Consider the following 26,930-nt stretch of genomic DNA (forward strand, 5'->3'; position numbering starts at 1 on the left):
TTACTCTTCAAAATCTGATGTGTAAGACAGTTTATTTCTTCATACAGGCATAAGGATTATCCTGCCCTCTGCTGAAGGTGTCTGAGTTAGTTTTGATCTCTCATGTCTCTTCCTGGTACAGAAGGAGGTATAAAATGCCCCGAACAAGCTAGAGAAAGGAGAGAGCATTGTAATAATGTAAGTTGATTTTTCTAAGTTTGGGTATTGCTTCTAGCAGATGTCAGATATTCAGACATCAGACAGGAGTTTCATACTTAAAGAAACTGTTTCCACTTCCCTTCTTGGAGAGGAATCTGTATTCAGTGAGGCATGGGGGGACCAGAGCTCTGATCCAGCTCATATCACTTGTGTGACATGGACTGCAGGTGACAGGTTGGCACAGGTGAAGATCTCTCGCAGTTCAGACCTCTTCCTTCCTCCATTCCACACCAGTTGTCAGCTCCTGTGGCAGTGAAATATGGCAGAGAAGAACTGGTCTTTTCTCAGTCCTGCCACTGTATTTTTCCTTCTATGGATGCTTCCAAGAGCACAACTGCAAAAACAAAACAAAATGAAAGAGAAGTTGCCTGATACTAAATCACCTTGTGATAAAAAAGAATGCTGGGGTGCCTGGCCTGATTCTGATTTTCCAGTGTGAAATACACATCCTCATTACTTTTTCCCTTTCCTTTCAATCCAGGGTTACCCCTTAGTCAGTCACTCCATTCATTTTTCTTGTCTGTGGTGGAAGGCCCAGAAGCACCCAGCAGAGCACTGTGTTGTACTGACAGCATTGAGTACTGGGTGTTCAGAGTGCCCTGATTTTGTCTGTCCCATCACTTGCTGTGTACAGGGAACTTATTTGGGTTTTAACTGCAGTGCTGTGTGTAAATTTATGCTGAGCTGGATGCTGATGCCCTGGCCTGTGTAGTGAGCACACCACTGATTTGCAATCCTATTTCCCTCTCTCTCCTCAGATTTTCCCCAGTGTTGGGGTTCAGTGTTCACCTGAGGTCAGGATGGTTGTTGTTGGGGGTTTGTATTTCTCCTAATGGCATGGTTATCTTCTCAGGGGAAGGATCCATCCATAACTTCTTGAAATCTTACCAGGGAAGGGATAAGACAAAGCTCTGTGAAACAGAGGATGATTAGATCAGATGTATTGGTGGTTGCTACTGCTGCATCTCTACTATTGCAGAAACACTTGGATTGGGAAGGACTCCTGGGCACCATCTCACCTCCAGTCCTTTCTATTGGACCTGCTGTTTTCTTTGTCCAGTTTGTTTTTCACTCCTGGGGCAACTCCTGGAGTTGCTGCTGCTGTTTGAGTCCTGCCTCAAGCCCAGCCCTGAGGCTCAGAGGGCACAGGCCAGGCCCCAGTATGGGGCAAAAGCTGCTGGTTTTCTCAGGGGTGGGCAAGGCACCCCTCCATCAGGTGATACACTGGTTTGCCAGGGTTGTTGCCTGTTCAGGTGTGAAGTCCCAGGCTCTGGGAGGTTTTACCTGTGCTAGGAACCTGCCCAAATCCTTCCACACACCCTGCCAGCCAGGGAACAGCCACCTCAGGGCACGTTTCAGTATTGCCTCACCCACAAATCTTCTCTTATGCCATGATGACACCAGATTCCACCAACCCAACAGTGCCAGTAGTGTTAATTAGTAGCATTAGCAGCTCATAAAAACACAAACAAGGACTTTGGAACCTGCACAATCATCCCCTCCAATCCAAAGTGAGGAGAGGGAGATGTATTCCCTCATCCTCTGGTGGAGACAAGACAGGTCCTGCAGTGCAGCAAAGCCATCTGTGCCAGGCCACAGCCCAGAGCCATTGTTTGTGCTAACACCTTCCCAACTTCAGCCTTATAAAGGATAAGCAGTGCAGCCAGCAATCTCCTGACTCCCACAGAAGGTTGCCATTGCTGCAATAACACACTGGATACAAAGCTGCTCTTGTCTGTCCCATTCTGGGTTCCAAAAAAGAACCATGGAAGGTGGGCCTTGGCTGGACATCAGCTGCCCACCAAGCTGCTCTTATCACTCCCTTCCTGAGCAGGATGGGGGGAGAAAATAAAATGAAAAAAAAACCAAACCAAAATCTGGTCACGATAAAGACAACTAAAGAGTGTTACCAGCCCCTTTTCAGGTACCCACACACAGCCCAGCAGTGTGAGGATGCTGTGGGGAGATGAGCTCCATCCCAGCCAGGCCCAAAAAACCCTTTAGGTTTTGCATCTGGTGCCTGGGCCTCCTGCAGGCCATGGCAGCTCTGCAGGCAGCCAGCACCACTGTACCCCCAGGGATAGCAAGGGACTGCACAGCAGAGCTCCTTCAGCTTGAGGACAAAGAGCAAATTGTCCCAACAACAGCAGCTGCCTGTCAGAGAGGTTTATTATTCCAGGACAGTGAAGGATCTCACACTGGGAATGAAACAAAATGGAATATTTGCTCTCTAGCTCACTGTCTTTCCCATGCATCTGAGGTTCCAACAAAAAGGGTATTTTTTGTTTGTGACAGATTGAACCAAATGTTAGGGGTGACCCACTGAGCAAAGTGTAAAACACATTTGCTTTTTTTCTACTTTTCTATGGGATGGATTCTGAAATCCACTGGATTTGGTAAGAATATTTTCTTGCCTGAACATCCCCCCTGGAGCAGTGGAATCTCTCTCTGTACAGGCACTGCAGAGGGTGGGCTGTGGGTGCAGAAAGGCAAAAATGCTGTCCAGCTAAGTATTCATTTTTACTGTGAGGATATGGGGAGGCCTCATGTTGCTGGAGGATTTACTAGGAGAGGTGTTGAGACTGCAGATAGATTTCCAACTTAAGTCTCTCCACCATTTGGAAAGGTGGGGGCTTCATACTTTAGAGAGAGAATTCACACAAATGTAATTTGCAGCCTGGGTTTAGGAGAGCTGGTCTCTGGATGATGAGCCCAGTAACAGACTGAAATGGGGTGGAATTACAGTAATTAATTTAAACAGAGGCCTTCATTACAGTCATTCCCTTTGGGCTGAAATGCTCAGGGCTGGAGAATAACCCTGGAGCAGCTGAAAATGGGGGAGTGGACAGAAATCAGCAATATGACAGCTTTTTACTTATTTGGAAATTGAGAGGAGCTTAGACTCACCACAAGATTTCTGCTGAATTCCACAGGATCAGGTTCCACAAGCCACATTTTCTGTCTCAGCCAGTGGATGTACTGTGGTCAGTGACATTGGGATTTTTAGCTAAGGGAGAAACACAAAACAACAGCTACCAGCGAAGCTGGTTTAATGATAATTCCCCTCAAACACCTTCAGTTGGGCACTGCCAGGTCATTGCTCACTCACCCAAGAAGCCAAATGCACAGTACAGCAACACTCTGGGTATTCCCTGGTTCCAACCTGCTCTTCTGAATGCAGAGATACCCATCAGGTGCCCTCTTGACCCTGGATGGAGTGCCTGGGCAGTGGTGCTTGTCATAACTTTCTTCCAGACTGAAGTGCAATTGTGTAATTTGTTACATGCTTTGCCTTGGGGCTGTGTGCAATTCCTGTGGTTTGATGCTTATCTTAGGTGCAATCAGTGTTCGAATTTAATCTACTATGAAATTTTACAGAGGTGTCCATCTTGCCTTTTTTTTTTCTTTAAAAATGTTGTTTCATCTTCATCAACTCAAAGCTACAGTAGAGCAGCAAAGTCTGTACTGGAATGCTTACAAGATCTTTCAATAAAGAGCTGGCTTCTAGGAGCTGTGTCACTACAAATGGATTTCTCTTCTTCTGCTGCATTACCAACTACCAGAAAAGCTGCAGCTTCTCAAGCTGTGTCACCACTGTGCTGTTAGCCCCAGGCCTCAGTCCTTGCTGTAAAAAGCTTCTGATAACCCAGGCTTTGCCTACACAGACATTCCCCAGAGATAACCAGTGCAAAGCACCTCCTGTCTCTGGGCTTTGCTGCACCAGGGTGTCACCTTCTAACTTGCTATTTCTGTCTGCCTGGGTGGCTGTCATGGTGAGCAATGCCAGCCTGTGACACACTGCAAAGAAACAAATTGGGCCTCTGCAGGAAAATACATTTTTGCTGCTGCATGAATTCAAAGCTGCTCTGTTACACTTGAAGAAAATATAAGGAAAAAGTAAGAGCTTAGGTTTTAACTCACCTGCAAAAGTAACCCTGTAACACTGGTATTTTTAGTTAATACAGCTTTTCACAGCTGGGCTCAAATCTATTTTACTCTCTCTCTCAGGAAGCAGCCTTCACTTTAGCCCCACTAAGGAACAGAGTCCTTTTTTATTCTCCTTGGCTGCCAGTCTGTGTCTCAGCTCAGTTTGGGGCTGATCAGCTCTTGGATAAATGCACATATCCCATTACTGCTCACATGGGTAAATTTGGAGAGCTTGGGTGGTGTGTTGGAAAATCTGCTGGACAGCTCTCTCCGTTCACAGGGGTTGGGAAATGGCTCCCAGGTTTCTCTGCAGTTGGAGCATTCATCCTGTAATGAGCATCCCTGTGAGCTGCTTTGTGAGAAGAGAGCAGCCAAGCACCAGCAGCACCACAGTGGTACCTCCCCACACAAGATGGTGTGGACAGAGCAGCCAAGCTTTAAGGAGAGCTTAAAGCTCTCAGAAGCTGCCCCTGGGAAGGGCTGGGAGCTCTTCCCAGAGCACACCCCCTTTCATTTTTCATTTTCATCACTGCTGTTGGGCAGAGCCTTGCTACACTTCCCCTCACCTCAGTGTTTACAGTAAAAACATTCCCACCTGCACTGTTTCTGCTCCTGCACCAGGGCTCCAGTGCAGGCAGGGTTGCATTTAGGTTCATCTGTGACAGTTTTGGTCCCATTTCTTAGAGTGCCAACACAGTACCATGCAACTCTTCTCCAGGAAGACAGGGCAGGATTTGGCTGCCAGCACATCAGCTCTGCTCCTGGGCTTGCTTACCCCACACTCCTCCATTTGCAGTGTGGCACAGTAACCTCACTAGTGAATCAAATCTGTCCTGAAATGGAGAGAGATGTGTCCCACTGCCAGGAATTCCTTAAAAACACTCATGCATTTCATACAAAACACCGAGCCTCACCTTTCTGAGCTGAGTTACTGCACCTGTCATGAAAGACAATTTGGTCACAGCAAATTGGCCACAATTTGGTTTTACCTGCTAAGTGGAATGCCTGGCCCCAGGCAGTGCTCCTGCCTGGCAGGGACTGTGGTAGAGCCAGAGCTAAAGGCTAGGGCAAGGAGCTGCCTGTCACTCAGCAAGTGCCTCATTTCACTCCAAAACTGGCTGCTGGCCCAGCTGATGCCTGCTGGGATTTTACAGGGCTGGGACTGCACTCTCCCAGTCAAAAGGTGCATCAGGATTGTGGGCTCCACTGCTTCCCCATGCTTGTTCCTGGCATCCCCACTGTCCACCATGCCTGGAATATGAGCCTGAAATACTGCATACAGTAAATGACCCAGCTGCACAGAGCAGCCTGGAGCTGTGTTAGCAGGAAATCTCTTCCCAATAGGAGTGGGAGGTGATGCCAGACCCCACAGCCTGGAGTTGGCATGGTTACCTGGCTCAGAGTGCTCTGGTGATGCTCATCCATGACCTGCTCCCTGGCAGCAGCAGGACACTCAGGCTGCAGCTGTCAAATGTCTGCAGCTGCTGAGCACAGCAACTCCCCCAAAACTGCTAAAGAGAAAGTGGGTTTTTTTCAGTGTATGGAAAGATATAAAATGTGGAAATGGCCAAGTGTGAAACACTTGAGCCTACAAAAAGTAGACATTACCATCCTATATAACCAAGACATGGCAAAGCAAGGCCATAGAAGCAACTTCTCTAACTCCCTCCTTTTCCACTGCCCTTATCCAGCACAACTTACATTATTATTTTCTGTCTTCTTTTCTATATTGGCAGAACTTGTTCTTCTACACACTGTCAGATTCTGCTGAATTCAACTTTAAGCAAAAAAGAACAAACTAATGCAGATGATTTCATGCTGCACTGTCACAGAAGGCCATACCCACATTCAGAAAGCAAAATTCTGACAAGTAACAGAAACTTACTCCTCATGATGACACAGAAAAATGCTACTCATTAGTTACCACTCCCGAGTTAAAAATATTTATTCAACTGCAAAATGTTGTGTCTTTCCAACAAATGCAAAACAGCTTTTTGGTGGTAAATAGCAGGTATTTATTTGAAATGAAAAAAAAAAATACTTCAGTACCTGAACTATTGCATTTAATCATGTATTGTTGTAATTGTGTTACTCTACCTTTTTGCATTGGAGACAAATATACAATGAACATTCAGATATCACAGATTGCACACTAGATAGTAAATCGTCAGGCCTTTTACGTAACCACCAAAAAACAGATATTGGATTCTGCAATATAGTACAAAATTCCACACTCCAGTCTTAGCCAGTTATCTTCAATTTACTCCTGATGCTGTACAAATAAATGGCCATTTAACTAGGGCTTACAAGTTAATAACAGGACAAAAAAAATATACATTGCACTGACACAAAAAGTCAGCTGTGTTAATAGTCATGCAACAAGTAACCAAACTTGCTGAAATTAAAAATACTTTCTAAAAACAGTTTTAACTGCATAAGTATTTTATACACAGTTCATTTACCGAAACAAAAGGAGTCTTTAAATGATACAAAGCAAATATAAGTTTCTACCAATTTTATACATAAGAAAGTGCAAAATAACTTATCTAAAGTGTTTTGCTATTGAACTGATGAATGTTGGCTGGAGGCAGCCAACCCCCTCTCAAAAGCATGACATTACAGTTGCACACTACATACGAATGTTAGGAGTACATGGATAAGTTTACTACAAAGAACAAGGCAGGAGAAGACATGTGAGGTACTTGCAGAGAATACAGTCTACTAATGTTAGTGTACATGAGTATATTTTTGCTCAACAGATTTTTACATGGAAAACAAAGCAAGTATTTGCATTAGAAGCTCGAATGAAATGGAAAAAAAACCCCACTCCCACGTGAACACCACAGCTGCCCACAGCACCAGCTGCCAGAGGAAATACGAGCAGGTGTGTTTGTCCCCCTCCGCCTCCAACAAGCAAAAACGTGTTTTTTTGGGAACAGAATTAAGTCAGAGGGCTGTGGTGGTTTGCTTGCAAAATGTAAACTGGGCCTAGCCTGCACACTGCAGAATTTGAAAGGAACAAGGATTTTGGTGTGGTGCCAAGGCTGCAGGCACGGAACACGACCCGTACAACGCGCCCGCGGCTGACAGCCCATCCTCGGGACCCACAGCAGGACTGGCCTGGCTTCAGCCCACACAAAAGAAGGCTTCCCTAAATTTGGGGCTGATTTGGAAATCTGGAGGCAAGGGGAAGAAAACTGTGGACTCCAAGGCATTTAAGAGTTGGTAAAACAGCCTTTTCTTCAAACAGCAAACGTTAAGGCCACGAGCCTGTCTTCTGAACTATGCTGGTTTTGCATCGTTTTGGGAAGGGTGAAGGCAACGTTAGAGAGAACAGCTGAACACAGAAATTCCAGTGCTCTGCACATGCTTACCAAAGACCTCTTCCTGTTTTTAGGGTCAAATCTGCCAGGTAGCCAGAAGTCAGTGTGGCTACTTGACCGTCACTCTTTGGATCCAAAATTTGGGTCAGCTAAGCTCAACAAACCTGCATTTACTCAACGGTGTGCAAGGGCTCTAGAGAAGCCTTTCTGTTCATTTGGGGACCTAGTATACATACCAAAACAGGAATATATCTCAATTTTACAGACCAGCACATACATAATAAACAAACAAGTATCAAAATACATATTTAACCTTCAGTGCATAAACATGTGATACCAGGGTAAATAGTAAGTGGTCAGAATTAACAAATTATTCACTGCTAAAAGCTCAAATCAAGAGAAGACAGGGGCCCTCTGGAAGGAGCTCACCCCAACACAGAGGGCCTGGCATTTTTGATGGTGCAATTCCAACAACAATGCTGGTTTTAAGGATTTGCCATCCCTGGGCCAGAACCTGCCAAAGTCATTCCAAGTGCAGGATAAATTCATCTCTTTGAGTGACAACGTTCACTCAAGTACTGTCAGAGCCACCTGTCTTCTGTTGGTCTGGGTCAGATCCTTACCTCTAGTTAAAAGAATCCATTGTGAATATACCTAGCTCTAGATCAGTTTGTCACCCATTTACAAAATATATACACATATGTTAAAAAACAAAACCAAACCGACCACCAGCCTGCCTGCTGCCCTCCCTCTCCCCCCTTACCCAAAAACCCACTGGCAAGACCTCATGCAGAAATTCAGTCCATGGGCCTATCCCAATGCACGTGCTCCAATCCCAGTGGATGTCAGTGTCTCTACTTCATCCTACATGTAGTGCAAAATAAATGACAGAGTAGTAAAAAAATACTGCAATTAAATTCATATTGAAACTTAAAAACCATCATGGAAATCTACTGCTGTCCTCAAGGTGATGGTGTGTGCTGAAAGACAAAGAGAGCTCCCAGGAGCATTTCTGACATGACCAAGATCACCCTGCTTTAGAGCAGTGCCAAAAAGGTTCCAAAAAAGGTTTTTTGCAGAGAAGCTATGGGACAACAGCAGTTAAATTTTATGCACAAGGAGTTAATTCTGTACCTATATGCAAAAGCCAATTGCTATTGACTAAAGAAGATAAAAGCTGGTTCTTGCACTGCATGAATCAGCTGCTAATGAATAGTAAGTAATTAACAAAACTGCAGCTCTGACATATGTATAAAAGAGGCCTTATTAAATATGAACAACACTGAGGTGGTAAATAGTTTGGTATAAAATGCAACACAAGTGTACAATTTAGTTCCTGGTTATCTTACAGCTAGAATAAAATACTCCAAGTTCCTATTCTCAAAAATGTTTTCTTTGAAAAAATTCATGTAATTCTATGAATAGCCTCACTTAAATTAAGATACTGTGGGCAACTGAAAGAACAAACATGCACAGACTGGATTTTTAACAGAAATACACATAATGCCTTTGAGTTTTCTGTTTTTGTTTTTTTTTAAACATTCGTATCTGAATCGATAGATGAGATAAAGATGCCACACAAAGTACAGTGGTTAATCTGAAGTCCCATGTAACAGGCAGTTAAGTTCATATTTAGATAAAAAGGCCATTATACCTATTTACAATATACACAGTTGCTTGCGAAGAAGGCAGATTTACAACTATCTTCTAAAAAGCCTTGCCCTCCCCTCCCCCCCGTTAAGATGACTAACTCTACAAAAACAAGACAAGAAGGGGTGTTTGGGATAAGCGAGGATTCTCTCGACAGCCATGTCAGCATGGGCTTAGGGGCTGCCAGTTCTCTTGGATTTGTGGTTATTAACCTTGTCTTCCTGGGCCTTGCTCTTCTCCTCGTCTGCCTTCTGTCCACACAACCCAATGCAATGATCCCTTTAGACTCTTAGTGCTGAGAACGCAGATATAAACGAAGTGTAAACAGACAACATTCCAACTCCTTCCCATGCTCTCCCTGCTTCCTGGACTGACAGTGGGGCTGGAGGAGGTTTGCCAGGCCCCCATCAATTTCTGGGCCCCTCCTCTGAGCCCCGCTCGTGCTGCAGGTTGTAGAAACAGTTCTGGCACACCCTGACTGGCGATGAAATCTTCAGCCGTTTGATTTCTGACTGAAACCGGCTGCACCTGGGGAGAAAAAACAACCATCACTGAACACAGGTCCTCCCCATTTCCACCCATTTTCTACTGAGCTGTGGGAATTATCACCATGATTCAAACTCCAGGAAACTGTCCCAACTTACCTTGACATGGAGATACAATGCAGTGGGGCAGAAGAAGAATCACCCAAAATCACTCAGAAGCCGATCACTCAAAATGATCACCACAGAATCAATGCAATGAGACTGTGACAGACAGCTTAAAAACAGCTGCTACCATCAGTTTAGACTCAGATAAAACTAGAAATATAATTTCTGACCCAGTGGATCAGACAGGAGAATTGCACTTCAATATGTGGGCAAAGGGACCTCACACACATCCTCTATGCCATGCTATTTTATCTGAAGCTGCCTGCTAGTGGCTCCATAACCAGCATCCACACAGCCCTGCACACAGTTCAAGCAGCCTCGATCTTTCTGTGGCATTTCACAGCTTTACCCCACCCTCAGTGCTGCACGGGAGAGAGGCTGCTGGCTGCTTACTTCTGGCAGAAGAGCTGTCCGCAGTTCCTGCAGTGGTGCCGCCTCTCGGTGAGCGAGAAGCGCACGGTGCAGCCCGAGCAGCTGTCGCCGCCCTCGTCCTTCACCCAGTGGTCGGCTGCGGAGCGGCCGGGCTGATCGCTCACCGACCAGCTGAACACCCGGCCCCGGCCGTCCCCGATCAGGATCCTGCTGTGATCCCTGCAAGGAAAGGCAAGAGCATTCCTGCAGCAGCTCTGGCACGGGTGCCTCATTTTACACATCAGAGAATGCAAAGTGATAAAGTGCCAGCGTGGTAACAATGCCCCAAACACCCTGCTCCAGCAACACCCTGTGTAGCAAAGAGCAGCTGAACAGGTCTCCCTCCCTTTAGTGCTTTTATCCCAGTTCTTGGAGAAGGCTGCCCCAAACAGAAGCAGCACAGAACAGTTATGAACAATGGCACCTCTTCCTGCTGGCACCCAAGAAGGCCCCAGGAGCGAGTCACTCACTTGGAGATGCCGAGCGCGGTGATTTCTGCTGGGTGTGCGTTGTCTTTGCGATCAAATGCCGTGTGCATAGTTAGTTTGCTTCTGAACACCAGCTGACGCTCCCATCTGTATCCTACAAAGGAGTGGGAAGTGGGAGGGGATAAACCAAATTTGCTCCTTCTCATTTTTCCTCCCTCCTCCCCAAACATACATATAACTCCAACTTTGTAATAAGAAAAAATCTCCCTCAGAGATTCAAGTTTCTCTTTTTCTATACCATTTGACTCAGGAATAAAACTGAGGACTGTGGATGCTTTGCTTTACCTGGTTTGAGCTTGCTGTAGTGCCGTGCTTCAGCATAGCTGGGGTGGGGGTGGTTAACCTGAGCGTGGGGATGCATTTTTGCCTGTCCCTCAGAATAATTCACAAAGATAAATCCATCTTTCTCATCCAGGCTGAGCTGGTCTGACCAGCGCCTGGAGTCATCGGAGCTGCTGTCTGCTGACCATGCTGCTGCTGCTCTGGCTGACGATGACCGAGGCCTGTGGCTGGTGCTGCTTGGCTGGCTCTGGCTCTCCTGCACTTTTGTGTCCTGGCCCATGCAGGGATCGTCTGCCTCGGAGTCACTGCTGTCCTCTTCGTGGGCTTCCTGCCCTGGATTGGCACAACAGGGGACAAGGTGCTGTTAGTGAGCCTGGTTATGGCCTGAGCCTTTTCCTTATTCTGCCTGCAACCCAATGGGCACCAGCACTGCTGAGAGAGGGACACTGCATGCAGGCATCTCAGAGCCTTTTCAGAGACTCAGCTCCTGCCAGGAATCACACCATTCATATTTTTGGCACTTGATTTGCACTTTTCGCTCTTGCCAGAGCAACACTCCTTAGCTGAAGCAATTTCCTATAATAGTCCCTCTGAGGAAGGCTATGACAGACAAAAGGAGCAAAAACTTCAGAAACACTCAAGCTGGCAAAACCTTTTGGCAAAACTTAGACAAGTACGCACAGTCAGCTATGCTGAAACTGACTGAAAAATATGATGCAGAGAGACTTGGTAATAACAGGACTTATTAGCACAAAAAACAATTACCAAAGACATTTATACTCTGAGTGACACTCAAAATAACCAAAAGCTGTATTTATATAATAATTACTAATGAGTATCATGAGATTCAGATCCAAATTCAGATCATATCTTCAGTATGAAGAGGATCAGAGGAAGATGAGACAGCTAAAAGAAATGATCATAAAGCACAGTCCAAAATCTTCCAAGAGCAGTAAGGGATATCATTGCTGGTCTTGTTTAAGCTGCTTCATCAGTGCATTAACTCAGCAGCTATGCTATTATTCCATTTCACACTAAAAAATATCTAGCTTCTGGACAATTCATTGAGTGCACCAACAAAAGAAACAATCACAGAGAAAAGTCCTACCTTCACAGAAAAAAAGCTACAATGGACAACATTTTTTCTAACTTGTGAAAATATGAAACTACCTTAAGCAAAGTGGTGAACACAAAACTCAGATGCTCTGTTCACTGTGTCCATGGGATGTCTACTGCCTTTTGACATAAAATCTCCCATTCTGCACTGTATAATCACAGGACTTCAACCACCTATAGCAAAGATCAGATACAACAGGGAAATACTAAACCCTTATCAGGAGACATACCTATTTGTGCTTCCTGACAGTCCTCTTGCATTTCCAGCATCTCCACAGGCTCTGGAGCTGGTGTTTCTGGCACTTGCAAAAACTCCATCCGCCAGAACTGGAGGGACAGGGGATAAGCAGAATGGCACTTAGTGAACTCTTGGCTTTTTCCTGAGGCACTTGTAAAGGTAAAATGGCTTAGTAGACTGTGTACTGCACTGGTAGCATGCAAGGCAGGTCACATATCCATACTAAACCCTGTTTTTGAGGATTAGGAACTATAAGGGAACACCTGTGTTCATGCCTGAATCCACTCCACACAGGTTCTGACCAGCAGACTCTGGTCAAGGCTGCACACAAAGTACTGAAAATTGGGTTAGACTGGTAGTGATCAGAGATGACACTAAGTTTCTCTTTTCTTTCTAGTCTCAAGGTGTGTGAAACTAATATGGTGAACCAAAACAACTGTCTGCAGGCTTGAAAGCTGGTGACCAAAACAGAGCAGGAAGGACAATGTATGCTCTGCAGACTGTTACTGGTTACCATATCCCAATGGGGGCATCAAAAAGAAAAAAACTGTTCATGTGAAATGCCCAAATACAGCAGGACTGCTTTTAGTTCTGGGCAGGACACTGTGCTGTCCTGGACAGACATGACTTCTCTAAGTACCACTACCACCAAGGCATAAAGTTTATTTTCCAGGCAGAGATTCCTGGTACTTACCCGGACAACTCCGTCCGAATGCCCCGTCACGATGACGTTCTGGGTGTCCCACTCGTTCATCTCTGACACAAAACAACACATTATTTGCTGGCTTTGGCCAGTGAAGGTGTTGACACTTGCAGTAGGGCTGCCATTAATGCTCCACACATGGATGTAAGTGCCAGCACAGGATACAATGTCTCCCTGCAAAGACAAAGAACACCTCCAGATTTCAATACAAAGTTGCAGGTGTTCTTCTGCAAAAATATAAAGTCAAGTTCATTTATAAGCCAAGTTGCAAGGATGGCATTTTTCAGGAAGTTCTATTCAACAGGAATCTTGCCAGTTGAAGAAACTTTTAGGGTTATATGTTTGTCTTTTTGGCTTTTTTTTTAGCTCTACCTAGAAAACTACACTTAGCAGCAACCTATTTGCTCTATTCACAGCACAGACTAAGTTGACCAATTCCTCCAGTTTCCATAGCATAATAATCCAACAGCCTATTTTTAGTGCTTTCAGTTTTCAAAGACTGCTCATGTTGACTCTGTATGTACCACCTTAAATTTAATTTGCTTCCTTATTAGGAACAGTCCAAACAAGTGCAGAGAGAAGCAGGAGCTGCAGCCTGAAGCACTGGCAGTGCTACAACCAGACCACCAGCAGCTAATGAACTGTGCCACTTGCTACCCTCTGCATGATTTACAGCCCTCTCTTGTCTTGATATCAACCACTGCATCTGCTCCAGCTGCAGCTGGGTCCATCCAGCCCTGATGGCCATGCATGGGAGCTGCATAAACACCAACTCACAGGACCACCAGGGACAGAAGCTTTTTTAGGATATGTCTTGTCTCCACCTCAACTGGCACTGTATTTTCACCCAAGGTATCATCTCTTTCCTTTAATTCAGTTTAAGACACGAGAAGCCAGCCGAAGTCATGTATCAAAAGCATAGCAGGTCTGGCAGCTCACTTGGAATGTCACACTAACTATACTGCTTCCAGAGTTGTTAATAATCTCTTCTGAGCTCAAGCCACTCTGTGTGGAATGTACCCACCTACAGTTCTGGACAAATGACACAGATTATTCCCTAAACCAGCTGTTAATCAGTTTTCAGATGAGTTATACAAGTTCTGCTAAGATAACACGAGAGCCTAGTGGTTTTTCCCTTTGGTTTAATGATTTCCAACTCTTGCTCTGCTGCCAGCAGCCTGGAGGATGTCTGTGGCTCTCACCGTGAGCTCATTGATGCAGAGGGCTGAGATGGGAGCCCTGTGTCCCCGGAGCTGTGTCAGGAAGGAGAGCCTGTTCAGGTCCCAGATGATGCAGGTGCGGTCCCGGGAGCCGCTGACGATGATGTGATACGCCAGCGACGCCGTCAAGCACGTGACAGTGTCAGTGTGACCCAGCAGCGCCTGAAAACACACGCCAGGAGCAAAAGCAGCAATCAGGAGAGAGCACACAGATCCCACATCAAACCCTCCTACCTGAAAGATTCAGGTAACCTAACCAGAATATCCTATCAGAAGATGCAGCCACCTTATAACTCCTCAGTTGGGAACTATTGCCATCACTGAAAATAGTAAAAGTATTATTTTTTCCATTTAAAAACAACTCTGACAAAACAAAACTTCAAGGATCTAATGTTACAGATCCTTCCACTGAAAAAAACCCCATTCTGCATCAGTAGCCTGTTTATAAGATCAGGAAGTGTTCGGGCTCCACCTGAAATCACATTCTGAAAATAGAACTTAATGACTCCTATAGTAAGTGCTGATGACTAAGAGAAAACAGAAGAGACAAGAAAGAGTTGCAACCAAAAAGGCAAAGTCAATTGGAAGAAAAATATGAGCATCTACTCATATGAGGCCCTATTTTTACATTTTAGGTTTAATCTATTGGAAAAACAGTCTGAAAGACAGATTACTAAGGTGTGATCAGTTAAAAAGAACTCAGTCAAAATAAAACTTGCTGAACACAGTAAATGCATTTAAATATGCTGCCCCAAAATTTATGATACAGTGTTTTGTCTCAAACAGTTAAATAATTCTCTTAATTTTGTTTCATAAATTTTAGGGAAAGAGTTCCTCTAAAAAAAAAGAAAAGAGTCCTGCTATTAAGATGCTAATGGAACAGTAACACAACCTGTAACAAGATACACAGCTGCTAGAGTATTTTGACTTAGTTGTGTTTGGGTTTTTTTGGTTACATTTGTTTGGTTTGCTGTTTTTTTAGTAAACACACAAAACATAATCTGCACTTAGCTACAGCTGACTTTAAAGCATTTGTGCTTGTTTTAGATTAAAAAGTTCTGTAATTAATGATTAAAAAAAAAGGAAGGAAATTAATCTTTAAGTCAGCCTCCTTTCACAGGCCTTCCTGACACAGTTTTTAGATGGGGGTATTACATGGAACACTACAAAGCAGATAATTTCACAAAACTCACCTGTACAACTTTATTAACACAATTACCAAATTCCCTTTCTGTTCAGAAAGCTCTCCACTTTTAAGTGATCCACTATTCTTAAAAACAATGCAATTTTAAAGATGCATTTTGCCCACTATCAATGCAGATTGCTATCTCGACTATTCCATTCTCCAGAGATCTGCTGGACTCATGGTTTCAAAGGTAAGCAGCAATCATTACATAATTACTTTGATCTTATAGCATTAATTAATATGAAAGGCAGTTTTACTGTACTTTACCTGTTTCAGTGTGAGGGCTTTAGCTTTTTCTTTGGAGACACCCATTTCCCACACACACACTGCTGTGCTTGTTCCTCCAGTGATAACTAGTTTGGGGTTGGGACAAATGGCACACAGGATCTGACCCCATTCTGACAAGCACTCATAAACAATCACAGCCTAAAACCACAGAAAACAAAGAATTACTTCCAGAACTAGTAATTTGTAGCATAACAAATAAAAACCTGACTGCCACTTTGCACTCATTAAGTCACTAAGACATGGTAAAAAGCTATTATGAGTTAATGTTATTCTGCCAGCATTCTGAAGAAGACCCTCAAGAGCGAGCAGCAGCAGATAATAGCATTCACATGCTAAATAGATGTCCAATGTTATGTTTTTTTCACTACTGAGTACTAATTGCTGGAACAAATTTCAGGTTACAAACCTTGTCCGACTCATAGGTGCCCAGTCTGCAGCTGAGGTCTGCATAGCCCCAGGCAAACGTTTTATTCCATGTGGGTGGGATGAGAACCTTGTTCTGTTCTACTGCCAGAATGCCTTTATCAGTACACACAATCTGCCCCACAGGCTCCTTGAGCTCTGGAAAAGAAGATGGGGTTATGTTTTACTGCTGGGACAGACAAATTCTGTCTGACCCCTTGAAGCACCTGCTGCTCTGTCAAAGCAAGGTCTCTGTAGTGGCTATTTACACATTCTTCGCTTCAGCTGCAGTGATGGCAACTTTTGCTCCATTCCTAACAAATGCAGAGCCAAATATGGATCAGTGTTTTCTAATTTCCTGACTTAAGAGTCTGCTCTCCAAGCCCTGCTAAGCCCCATTTAACAGAATGTCCTTCTCTCTTTACAGCAGGGAGTCACAGATTCCTTTACTCAGACAGGAAAGAAATCCCTGTATAGCATTTACCTTCCTCTCAGACAATGAAGTTTTGCTCAGTCCAATGTCACATGTGAACTCAAAAACCACTTTCTTTTGTCTCAGTGCAGCTACCAACTCTAACTTTCCTGCCAACATTCCTTAGTATTTCTCAGCACTGTGATAAATAGTCATTTTGCTGTGAAACTCACAAAAGTGGAGGCTATCACAGGCCCAGAAACAATGTACTTTGTATGTTGTTTGTTAAATTCAAACTTATAAAGAGGTGCTTGAGCTCCATTTTATCCCTCTATTTTTAAAATATTACATTAAACTGGTGCAGCTATGATGTTTCCCAAGCTCCTTTAAGGTAGCTAAGAACATAATTGTACAGCATTAGGATATTTTGAATTTGTCTCTCTCACAAAACTACGGGCAGTAAAATATTAGAAGTAAGAAAAAGATGGAAAAGTACTAACATGCTGAAACTCTGAATGCTTGGGCAAAGAATCAGCAAAAACTACAGTGGGTTTAAAGTTTACCTTTCACAGGGGCAAGAGATGGCCGCAGGTTGTCCAAGTGATGGAAGAAGATCTTGTCCCCTGTGGAACCAGGGGGCACAGAGGCTCCCACAGCCTCTCCATTCAGACGGCTTCTGACACGCTTTGGTGGGTGGGGCTTTTTGAAGAGCTGAAATTCATCAACAAATTAAATGATCATCCAAAATTATGGGTTTACAAGGGTACAAGCTTAAAAAGATCAGAAATATGTCTAAAAATTCAGCAGTAGTTACTTTACTCTTAGTATTCACTAATAACTCATGGTGAACATTTAAAAAAACTTCAAAAACAATACAGAAACCAACAAGGAGTGAAATTGCTCTGCCCCCTCAGGCTGTGGCATCTCATGGAGAGCCTTCCTCCAAATTCACCAGCACTGCAATGTTTACATCAGAACTTTTTAAAATACAAGCCCAAACTGCCAGGCACATTACTAGTGGAAGAGAAAGGATAAAGAAGATGCATGTTACATTGTAGAGGAAAGAAATGCAAAAATGCACAGCAGCCTTGTCACAGAGAGAGCCTGTCCTGGATCCCCCATGGAAAATAGCAGAGGGGAACAGCAAAACTCTGCAGTTACATAAAAATGTGCTCCAAGAGCACTCACCACCAACAAAGCCTGGAAGAAGTTTTGAGTTTCCCAAGTTTATTGCAATCTATTTCCTCCAGCAAAGGATCATGCAATTCCTGGTAGATTTGACAGCAAGTTTGTACCTAATAGGCATCTGAAGATGCAGGCAGAGCTCTGGGCTCAGATGCAGTGCTGTTGTATTGCCCTGCCCTATGCCCCAGCCCCTGTCTGTCCATCTGGCTTGAGCTGGGCCATGTCTGATTATCATCACAACACAGGGATTGGGTATTTCATAAGAGGAGAAAACCCTACAGCTACTACAAAATTAGATTACTGAGAGACAGCAAGGAAGAGAAAGGAGAAAAGCCACAGAAGATAGATGAGCAGTTTTTAGCCTTCCTTCCAAGCAATGAGAGACAGACAGCTCTTAGTGGGCTGCCACAGGAACATCCCATGGATGTTCTGAGACATTCTGGGCTGAGAGTGGAGTTTAGAGTTTGCAACACATGGCTTGAGCTCCCAGCAAATTGCTGAAGGCCATCTGTGGCTTCCACCAGATCTAGGGTTGGAAATATTCACCAATGACATTTAAGATTTTCACTGGATAGCAAAAAGACTCCAAAGAAATGCCCAATAAAAAAACCCAAATTGAAACAACCAACACTGAGACACCCCAAACCTGAACTCTCAGATTTAACATTACACTGACTTATTTAACACAGTCTCTTGAAGAGAACACAAACTTTAAAGCTGTACCAAAAATGGGCCATTGTAGCTCTTTAACTACAGCTCTCTTGCAAGAGTGAATCACCCATGAGACAAGTGTAAAAATAAGGAGCAGAAGTTATTATAGAAATTATCTTATTACAGAGTAACTTCAAATACTTTAGGCACTAGACATTACTCTGAAGTTGCACTTTCACTTCTCCCCCATGACTTTGCAGCAGGAACATAGAACATACTTCTCTTTTTTTATGCTGATTTTTAGAGTTGAGCCACAATTCATTATGCCTTTATTTTAAGGATGTAAAGGGGAAAAAAACGACATTTCTAACTTCACAAGCAAAGCCCAAAGTCCACCTTTGTGTAATTTATGAGGGAAACACAAATTATTTCATATCACAGGAAGAATATTTATGAATAAACACTCTGAAGAAGTTTCACTCCTAAAACAGCTTCCTGTTTTATAGTAACACATCTCAATTTGAGTGTTAACTGGAAAATAAGAATTCTACGAAGGGCATACCTGCTTTGGTATCTGTCCAAAGTTATTAATGAATCCTATGGTAGCTGTCTCTTTTAATGGATCATTGATGTTATATATGTCCACTTGTCCCTCATAGAAGAGATGGTGAAAGACATTTACAGCTTCTACTGCAGCAGGACCTTGCTGTTTATAGCCAAAGATCAAGTCAATCCACTCATGCAGGTGAGCACTCACAAAGTCACACTCCAGAGCCTGAAATTCAGAAGGCATGCATTAAAATGAGACAAATTGTTCATTGGTTGAGTTTACTACACTTGCCATGAGGAAAAAACTCAGAACAAGGTCTGACATATTTTTGTTATGTTTTGATAAAAGTTTTTCATTGAAGCAAGACTTGCCTCAAAGCACTCTGTAGCCAAAAAGGAAGGAGAGAAAACACTGGTTCTTGGCAACAATCAGACACCAACCCTGAACTCCCAGAGTAGCCTGTGGCTGCACAAATTGAGCTTAGATTGATGTGCAGTGGAAAGTCCCAACAGACATTTTCTACTGTCACCATTAAAATTCAAATTACCTCCCGATGGACTCTGATAAACTCACGAGGATCTCCTTTTGCCCATGGAGGGAGTATTACATCACCAAGTTTAGTGCCATTTTGTTTACAACCTAATAAAAAACAAAAAGAAGGAAAACAATTTGGACAGAAGCACTGAAACAGAACTGCAACAGCAAAAGTGTAAAAAAAACCCCATCAAACTCAAATATCTTGTATGTATAAAGGAGGCCATTTCAGTCTTTTCTTTAAAATACTACCTGGATTTTAAATGTCAGGCAATAAAACATGAAAAATTCTGCCTCAGTTGTTCATGTAAGATTGTTTCCAAGAGAAAGAACCCAAATATTCCTCACTAAGACTTATGAACAGGAAAATAGTGTTATATCATAGAATGAAATTGTTGTTTTACTCCTGAGAATAGCCTGTGCTCCTGTGATGTAGCCAAATACTCACTTCCTAACAGTGCAGAGCTGACTGGTGTCCCCCACAAACTCCATGCCCAAGGCTACTGGCAATTCACCCAATGTGCCCATGGCCTAGGCACAACACATTGACCCTGTCCTGGACAGCCTCCTTCTCCCTCTGGACACCAAATGGTGGCATGTTGTGATCACCAAAAATGTGATTTGGTAAAACTCCTCAGTTACATTCTTGTTCTGTCACTTGTTGTCAAGAGACAATTCCACACTTTCTGTTAACTCAGAGGAACACCAAAAAATTTCCAACTTTACAAGGGCACACAAAAAATAAGTGCAATGCTCCAACAGAAAGATTACTTGCATCACCAAACTTCAAACCTTCCTTTCTTTTCACCTGGGAGGGAGGCAGGATTGCTACAAATTACCACAATCAAGAGTACCTCAGTGTTTGACAATTTTTCCTTAAAAAACCTTTCTACAGTTGGTCCAAATGCAGTGAAGAATTTCCAATGGTTACAGTCCAAAATTATCAGATACAAAGATAAGTGGACAAGAGCTCAACATTTTTTCAGTAATACCCATATTTTTCTGTGTAAAATATAGCTGGGTGAGGTTTTGCTTTTCTTTTTTTGTATGGTTGTGCTTCTAATCTCTTACAATAAATTTTGAATAAAGGCTTTGAGGCCATTAAAAGCTATTGTTTGATTAATCTTTATTATATTATTGCCATTAGATTCATAGCACAGAGCTCAGAATATAAGAGCTTAATGTCACTGTCAAGAGTGACAAATAATAAATAATGTACATCTCCAACAAGCAGGTCCCCTACATGACTCCTGTTGAATAATCACTGCCACAAAAGCTGTGACAATTCAAAAAACCTTCAGGAATATTTTCAAATGAAGTTCTAAAAGTGAAGATTTTTCAAACAGATTTTGAGAAGTTTAAAAAAATAAATGACAAAGATGGCGAACACCCTCATGGAACATGTTATACGGAGAAAAATGCAGAGTAGAGAAACTCCAAGTAAAACATGGTTATCTGTGCATTTTGACCTGGGAAAAAAACCCAAAATTGACAAGAATACACCACTCCAAACAAAAACCCTTTCAGGGACTAGTTCTGCAATTCTCAGAAGACGCTTTGTATTAACTGCTTAAAAGGAACACTCAGTGCTCGAGAAGATAGCTGAGTGTGCTCTCCCACCCACAGCGCTGCTCTCAGGCTCTCATTGCCTACCTAGGTCGAAATTGTTGGAGTTGAGCAGGAACTCGGGGAGGTAGAAGAACTCAGGGATGAGCTCCTTGACGTCTGCCATGTTGTGCTTGGAGGCGGAGTACCAGGCTTCGCGCACGCTGTGGAACATGCGGTCAGCCAGGTCAAAGTGGCCGCCCTGCCAGGCACAGAGAGGGGCACGTCAGTGGCACAGCAGCCCCAGCACTCCAGTCTGGGCCAGCAAGGCAAAGCACAGCATCCTCTGCCAAGGGAAGGCACTAGAACACGGCACGTTTCTTGCTCTAACACAACCGATCTTATCGGCTGCGTTACGTTCAGGTATGTGATAACAGAAAATCTAGATGCAGATACATAGAACTTTTAGAAAATATTCATCTGCCTGATTTCAAGTCTAGTCTCTTTAAGAGAAACAGAAAAATATTTTTCACAAAAAAACTTGTTTTGGTTTTTGTCTGCTGATACTGTTTTGTGTACATTCAGAAAAAGAAAAAAAAAGTGAATTCCAAAACATCCTTTAAAAAAACCTGCCAGGAAGTAAAAATTCTGCTAAAAGGTATCTCTTCTATGATATTTGATGAAAACAAATCTGACTGATTTGACTTCTGAGTGAAGTCTGAAATATACAGCAAGCAAGAAACCTGAAAGAGGTGATGTAATTTTTACCTGTAACCGTAAGAAAATCTGAGTAAAAGGCTCCATCCGGACAAGATAGGAAGCCACAATCATGGCTGAGGAATAGTGGGTCCCATAGTGATAAGCTGGGGTTTCCCCTGCAGATTAAAGATCATAAAGTGGTTAGGCCACAGAATCAGTACTAACACACAAAGACATTTACATTGTATTTTAATTACTCTGTGGCCTTGGACACATTCAAAATAGCAGACACAGCTGGTTGTGTGCCTCACGTGCCTGACAATTCCAGTCTTAAGATAATGTTAAACTCATCTAAATGTGCAACTGTTCTTTGTTTTTACATATAAACAGAGCTGTCATTTGGATTTAAAACAAACAACACAGCAAGAAAACGAATGTCCATTTGTTCTAATCTAGTCCTTGTTGGACAATCACTAAAAAAACATAGTAGAGGTTCTGCACATCCATAGCCAAATCTCTTTACCCACATTATAAAAAATTTGTGAGTCCCTTCTATAATGACAGGCAAATGTTCCTGTGCTCTTTCTGCAGGATGGATGATTACTTTTACTTACCATTGGGATCTTCCCAATCCTTGTATCTCTTCTTGTACTGGGCTAACCTGTCCTCTGTTTGAGCTCCCATGGGCTTGGCCAGGTTTCTGAATGTTTTGGGATTTGTGAGATCCAGCTCCTTTAAAAATAAAACAGGCAACAATTTTATAAAACCAAACCACATCCTTTCAACACTGCTGATTATCACAGTTAGCACCACCTACCTCCTAAGGCTGTTATCCCTGCTTTCTACACACACAGCAAGTGCAATGCTGGATATGCCTAATACAGTCCTTCAGCCTGATCCAAGACAGTCAGTGTGTTTTATTTTAAATCACATCTGGGTTCTGCACAACTTATGCCCTGCTCCTCTTATCCTGTCCCCAATTCCCCCTAACTTTTTCACAAATACTCAACAAAAATAGCAGCATTTTATGAAATGGTCTATTTGGTAGCAATGACTGTCCACAAAAGCATAAATAGGATGTTACACCTTTTTCAAAAGCAAATTCTTTCACTCTGGGGCCAGATTTCATAGTAGCCCCTACCAGAGTCTTCTGGGCAAGGATGCTTTCTATGTGTGCTTAGCATACTTCAGGATACTCAGTTTAAAGTTAATGCAGACATTTATAGGAACTGCTTCAAGGCAGAGGGGTAAATGTCTCTCTAGATCCCAGCCCTCACCTATGCACAGACCAACATAATCTGTAAAATCAGCACAGCCAAGATTCTCTAATACCCTCCCTGCTGAGAAGTGGGAGAAACAAAATAGAAATCTCCAACTTATAAAAGATTACTAACAGGGCTGCCAAGATGCTTTGTTTACCTCTGAGTCATAGTCTGCAAGGATCCAGGGGAAGACAGGGTACTGCATGAGGTCATTATAGGATCTGCCAGCCAGAGTGTTCAAGTGCATCAGGTACTGGAAGTTACTGATTTCTCCTCTCTTAAGGAAGACAGATAACAGCACAGGGAAGTTTCCACTTTACAACAATCAAATGTCAATCTGCCAGACTGTCTATGTACAGCCCTCCCCAAACACAGAAACTTACTTAAATATTGCAATGCTCACTCTACTCTACTTTTAATACAGCCCTCCCCCTGCATTTTCAACAGTAGAACCATTTCCTATTTGATGATGATATCATGAAATACTAAAAATTAAATGCTGAGATATAACACTATGTTCCAACTGCTAGAATAAGAGGATGCAACTTATGTGTTCTGATTATTTAGATATCACTACAAAACGTGGAATTTAATACAAAAAATACACCAACATTTTTATACTTACTTCCCATCTTTGAGTGACAGATTTTTCTCCCACTAAAGTGCTAAGCAAGCCAGACCTAGAGGGAAGAAGAAAGTAATTTTTTTTTTTTTTACTTTGCAGGATGAGCTGGGTTACATCTTTATAAGACAACCCAAAATTTCAAGACTGAAAGTTATAAATTAGAAGAATATATCTCTTTTCCTTTTTGCCTTAGCAGTACCTTTTTTTAGAAGTCTAAACACACACTGTAAAAATTATGCATGCTAATTATGCAATTCAGTGCAAGTGGTGGCTGATGAGTAAAATATTTTTAACAACTTGGATAAATCTGATGGCTTCAGCACTCCAATTCCTTTCAGAATGTATCTGCATACTGATAACATTAATTCTGATACTGTCCAGATAATCCTGACATCAATGCAAGCACCATTTATTGCCAACTTATGATCCACAGAGGTTGTGAGGAACAAATGCACCTACCCTTGCTCTACACTGGTGTTTGGTCTCTGCCCAGACACTGACTCCGAGCTGTCAGTCAGAGATGGCACCACAGCCAAAAACCTGCAGCAGCAGTTAAAAGATTGTGATTAGTGTTCCTGTGCTCAGGATATCATCTCCTGAGAAGCAGCACGTATTTAGTACAGTTACAGGCTTCCTTTTGAGCAGCACCACATCTCCAACAAAATTAAAGGAGCCTCTTCTCACTGAAGGTCTGTAGTGCCTTCTAGTGGCTCTTTCCTGCAGCACTAGGGTGCTAGCAGGCACAAAAAAGCTTCCACACAGGTATTTGCAAATTCAATGTTAAATGTTCTAATTTATTTTACAATACCTTTGATAAACTTTGTTTCTAACCCCCTTCTGGAAAGCTAGAAGATAGTTCCGTCCATCTCCTGAGAAAACTTCAATTGCAATTGGCTGAAAACAGAGAAGATAAACCCATGTCAACAATAACTTATTTTCTTGTCAGCTCTGAAGGTCAGGCACAGACCAGTTTAGTCATGCTACATGTGGCACCAAATCATGGTGATGCAGACATTGTTTAGTGCAACCAAATGTTTTACTTTTAAACCATTGACATTGACTAACACACCCAATAAACTAAACCTGGATAAGTTCCAACAAGAATGTCCAACCTAAACCCTTCACATTTGGAAAGGTTCACTTTCCAAATACTCATCAGTTATGCACTGATTTTCATTTTTAAAAATTACATTGCCAAAACACTCCAAACATGCCTCCCCTATCCAAATATGGTGTCCAAGTTACCTGCAAAAGGTATCTCCTTTTATGCACCTCCTTGATATCTTCATATGCAAAAATGCTGCAAGTTCTTTTGAGTTGACTTGGACCTTGCCTTGCTCCCCTAGGTATGATTGGCTCATGCATCCTGTAAAGGAACATAACAGGCAAGAGAAAAATGATTAAAAAGAAGAGAAATTAAAAGAATTATCCAATTAATTCATATGAGAGCCCAGCTACAGAAACAGTTGATTTTCACAATATACCACACTACAAACTACTCAGCACCGGAGGTCTTTTTGCATCTCACATTATCTTGGAGCTGACTCCTCTAAAACCTCATGGAATACTTGTGGTTCAGCTCCCAAGGATGAAGGAAACTGTGGATGCACTCACTTTGGGGGCAGCGTCTCGATGTCACGGATCTCCCTGGTGGCTGTCATGGTGAACCCATCGATGACGTAGAAATGCTCTTTGCCAAAGAGCAGCAGCCCCTCGCTGGTGTCCAGGCCCTGCACCCGAGCACAGCGGTACATGTGCTGGATCTGAGAGCAAAAGCAGATGCTTAGGGGAAAGCAGGTTAGGAGCACAGCCTCACACCACTGCTCTTTGGAACAAGTCCCAGACACTGCTTTATCACTTGGATGTACAGCAAAAATCCTGTCAGTCTCTCCCTTAATCACACCTAATGCCAGTGACTACTAACACCTCATTGGTGTGATACGAATCCATCCATTTATCAGTTTATTTACTTGCACTATGTTGCCTGAACGTATTTTAGAACTTGCAGCCTACTCTACCATGGTAACAATGATATTTAATGGTGTACTTCAGATGGACAAACTCTGAAATACCAAATACACAGCATGGTAAATCAATGCTGATCTTGGGGATAAAATACTAATTATCAAGGTTACCCATTCTAATGAAGGCAATGATTAATTAGAAACAATGTGCCAAGTTTTGCACTTATATTTTCAATGTTTATTTTCTATCCTGATCATTAAGTTGACAATAAACCAAACATGAGATAAAGCTCATAGCCTTCATTTCAGGACAGGTAAATTTTTCCCTTGCAGAAGTTTGTTTTTTCTTTTTTTAGGGTCAAGCACACAAAGTACACCTTTCAAGGAAGAAGCTCATGAAATATACAGATCAAGGAAGGTATATAGGACATTTTTTCATGCTTGGGATAGATAATGAAGAAATTCCAATGCATTAAATTTGAAATACACAGTACCTTTTCTCCTTCTTCAAGAAGTCGAAGCAAAGTTGTATTGTCAGTTTTCTCCTCTTCATCAATCGAACTCCCCTCAACAATCTGATCCTGTGACTGGTCCTGGTTCTCATCATCTCCTCCATCAGGAGCAGAGCGAGATCGTTTCAGGGGAGGCTTCACCAGGCCTGGAAAAGAACAGAGACAGATAAACAAAACCCTGAGACATGAAAATGTAACTTCGCAAAACCTGCAATCTTTCAAATTACCGACCCAACGCTAAGAGAGAACAAGAGTCCTGCAGGACTTGCCTTTATGCAATGACATGAGGTGACAAACCAGACCACCTCACCTTTGACTCTTGCAATGGTGTCCTCGCCGTGCTCTGGCTCCTGCTGAGCTGTTTCACCCACTGTATTCTCTTCTATGGTGTCCTGGAAGACGGCGGCGTTGCCGGAAGCCAGGCGCATGTAGTACTCCTTGCTGTCATAACTGATGGCCCTCCTGTAGCGAGCAGGTTTCTTGGGAAAAATGGAAAAAAAATCACCTGGTCAGCAAACTCTTCCCTCAGTCCCTCACTGAAGGGGTTTCAGGAACAGGGTGTGCAGCACAGTGCATGCCCATCGAGTGTTTTGTGCGTGCTCATACACCAACACAGACAGGAACAGAGACTTTTCGGGAGGTCTGATCCGTTGGCTTATTTGCAAGGTGCTATAGAGACACTCAAGCAATAATGGGGCTGCAGAAAATCCTGCAGAGTAAGGATGGGGGGTAAGTGTAACCAGTATGCTATGAACTGTCATTAAAAGTTGGAATTCTTGTGCCTAAGACTGCTCAGAAAGGCATTTTATCATCTTTTTACTCTCTACCAATATATGTAGCTTACTAGCCAGCTGAATTCTTTGTTAGGCAGTAACTTGAATTAAAAATTGCCTCAAGAAGATACAGTTA

General features: G+C 42.9%; 1 protein-coding gene across 4 annotated transcripts in view; it reads right to left on the minus strand.

Moving 5' to 3' along the window:
• Positions 1-8,962: 8,962 nt before the first annotated feature.
• Positions 8,963-26,930, minus strand: part of WDFY3 (WD repeat and FYVE domain containing 3) — a 145,969-nt gene continuing 128,001 nt past the window's right edge. For all 4 annotated transcript variants that reach the window (XM_079306951.1, XM_079306950.1, XM_079306949.1 and 1 more), the window contains 23 exons: positions 26,332-26,500; positions 26,004-26,167; positions 25,160-25,308; positions 24,791-24,911; positions 24,354-24,439; positions 24,005-24,085; positions 23,546-23,600; positions 23,078-23,197; positions 22,273-22,390; positions 21,728-21,834; positions 21,068-21,221; positions 19,428-19,519; positions 18,893-19,105; positions 17,058-17,205; positions 16,087-16,241; positions 15,660-15,818; positions 14,189-14,368; positions 12,978-13,160; positions 12,276-12,372; positions 10,933-11,262; positions 10,630-10,741; positions 10,142-10,339; positions 8,963-9,626 (listed from right to left, as the gene is read on the minus strand). In XM_079306951.1, coding sequence (XP_079163077.1) covers positions 9,506-9,626; positions 10,142-10,339; positions 10,630-10,741; positions 10,933-11,262; positions 12,276-12,372; positions 12,978-13,160; positions 14,189-14,368; positions 15,660-15,818; positions 16,087-16,241; positions 17,058-17,205; positions 18,893-19,105; positions 19,428-19,519; positions 21,068-21,221; positions 21,728-21,834; positions 22,273-22,390; positions 23,078-23,197; positions 23,546-23,600; positions 24,005-24,085; positions 24,354-24,439; positions 24,791-24,911; positions 25,160-25,308; positions 26,004-26,167; positions 26,332-26,500 — 3,312 coding nt within the window. In that variant the 3' untranslated portion in view covers positions 8,963-9,505. The remainder of the gene's footprint in view (positions 9,627-10,141; positions 10,340-10,629; positions 10,742-10,932; positions 11,263-12,275; positions 12,373-12,977; positions 13,161-14,188; positions 14,369-15,659; positions 15,819-16,086; positions 16,242-17,057; positions 17,206-18,892; positions 19,106-19,427; positions 19,520-21,067; positions 21,222-21,727; positions 21,835-22,272; positions 22,391-23,077; positions 23,198-23,545; positions 23,601-24,004; positions 24,086-24,353; positions 24,440-24,790; positions 24,912-25,159; positions 25,309-26,003; positions 26,168-26,331; positions 26,501-26,930) is intronic.

The sequence above is a fragment of the Erithacus rubecula genome (assembly GCF_903797595.1).
Source record: "Erithacus rubecula genome assembly, chromosome: 5".
NCBI lineage: Eukaryota > Metazoa > Chordata > Aves > Passeriformes > Muscicapidae > Erithacus > Erithacus rubecula.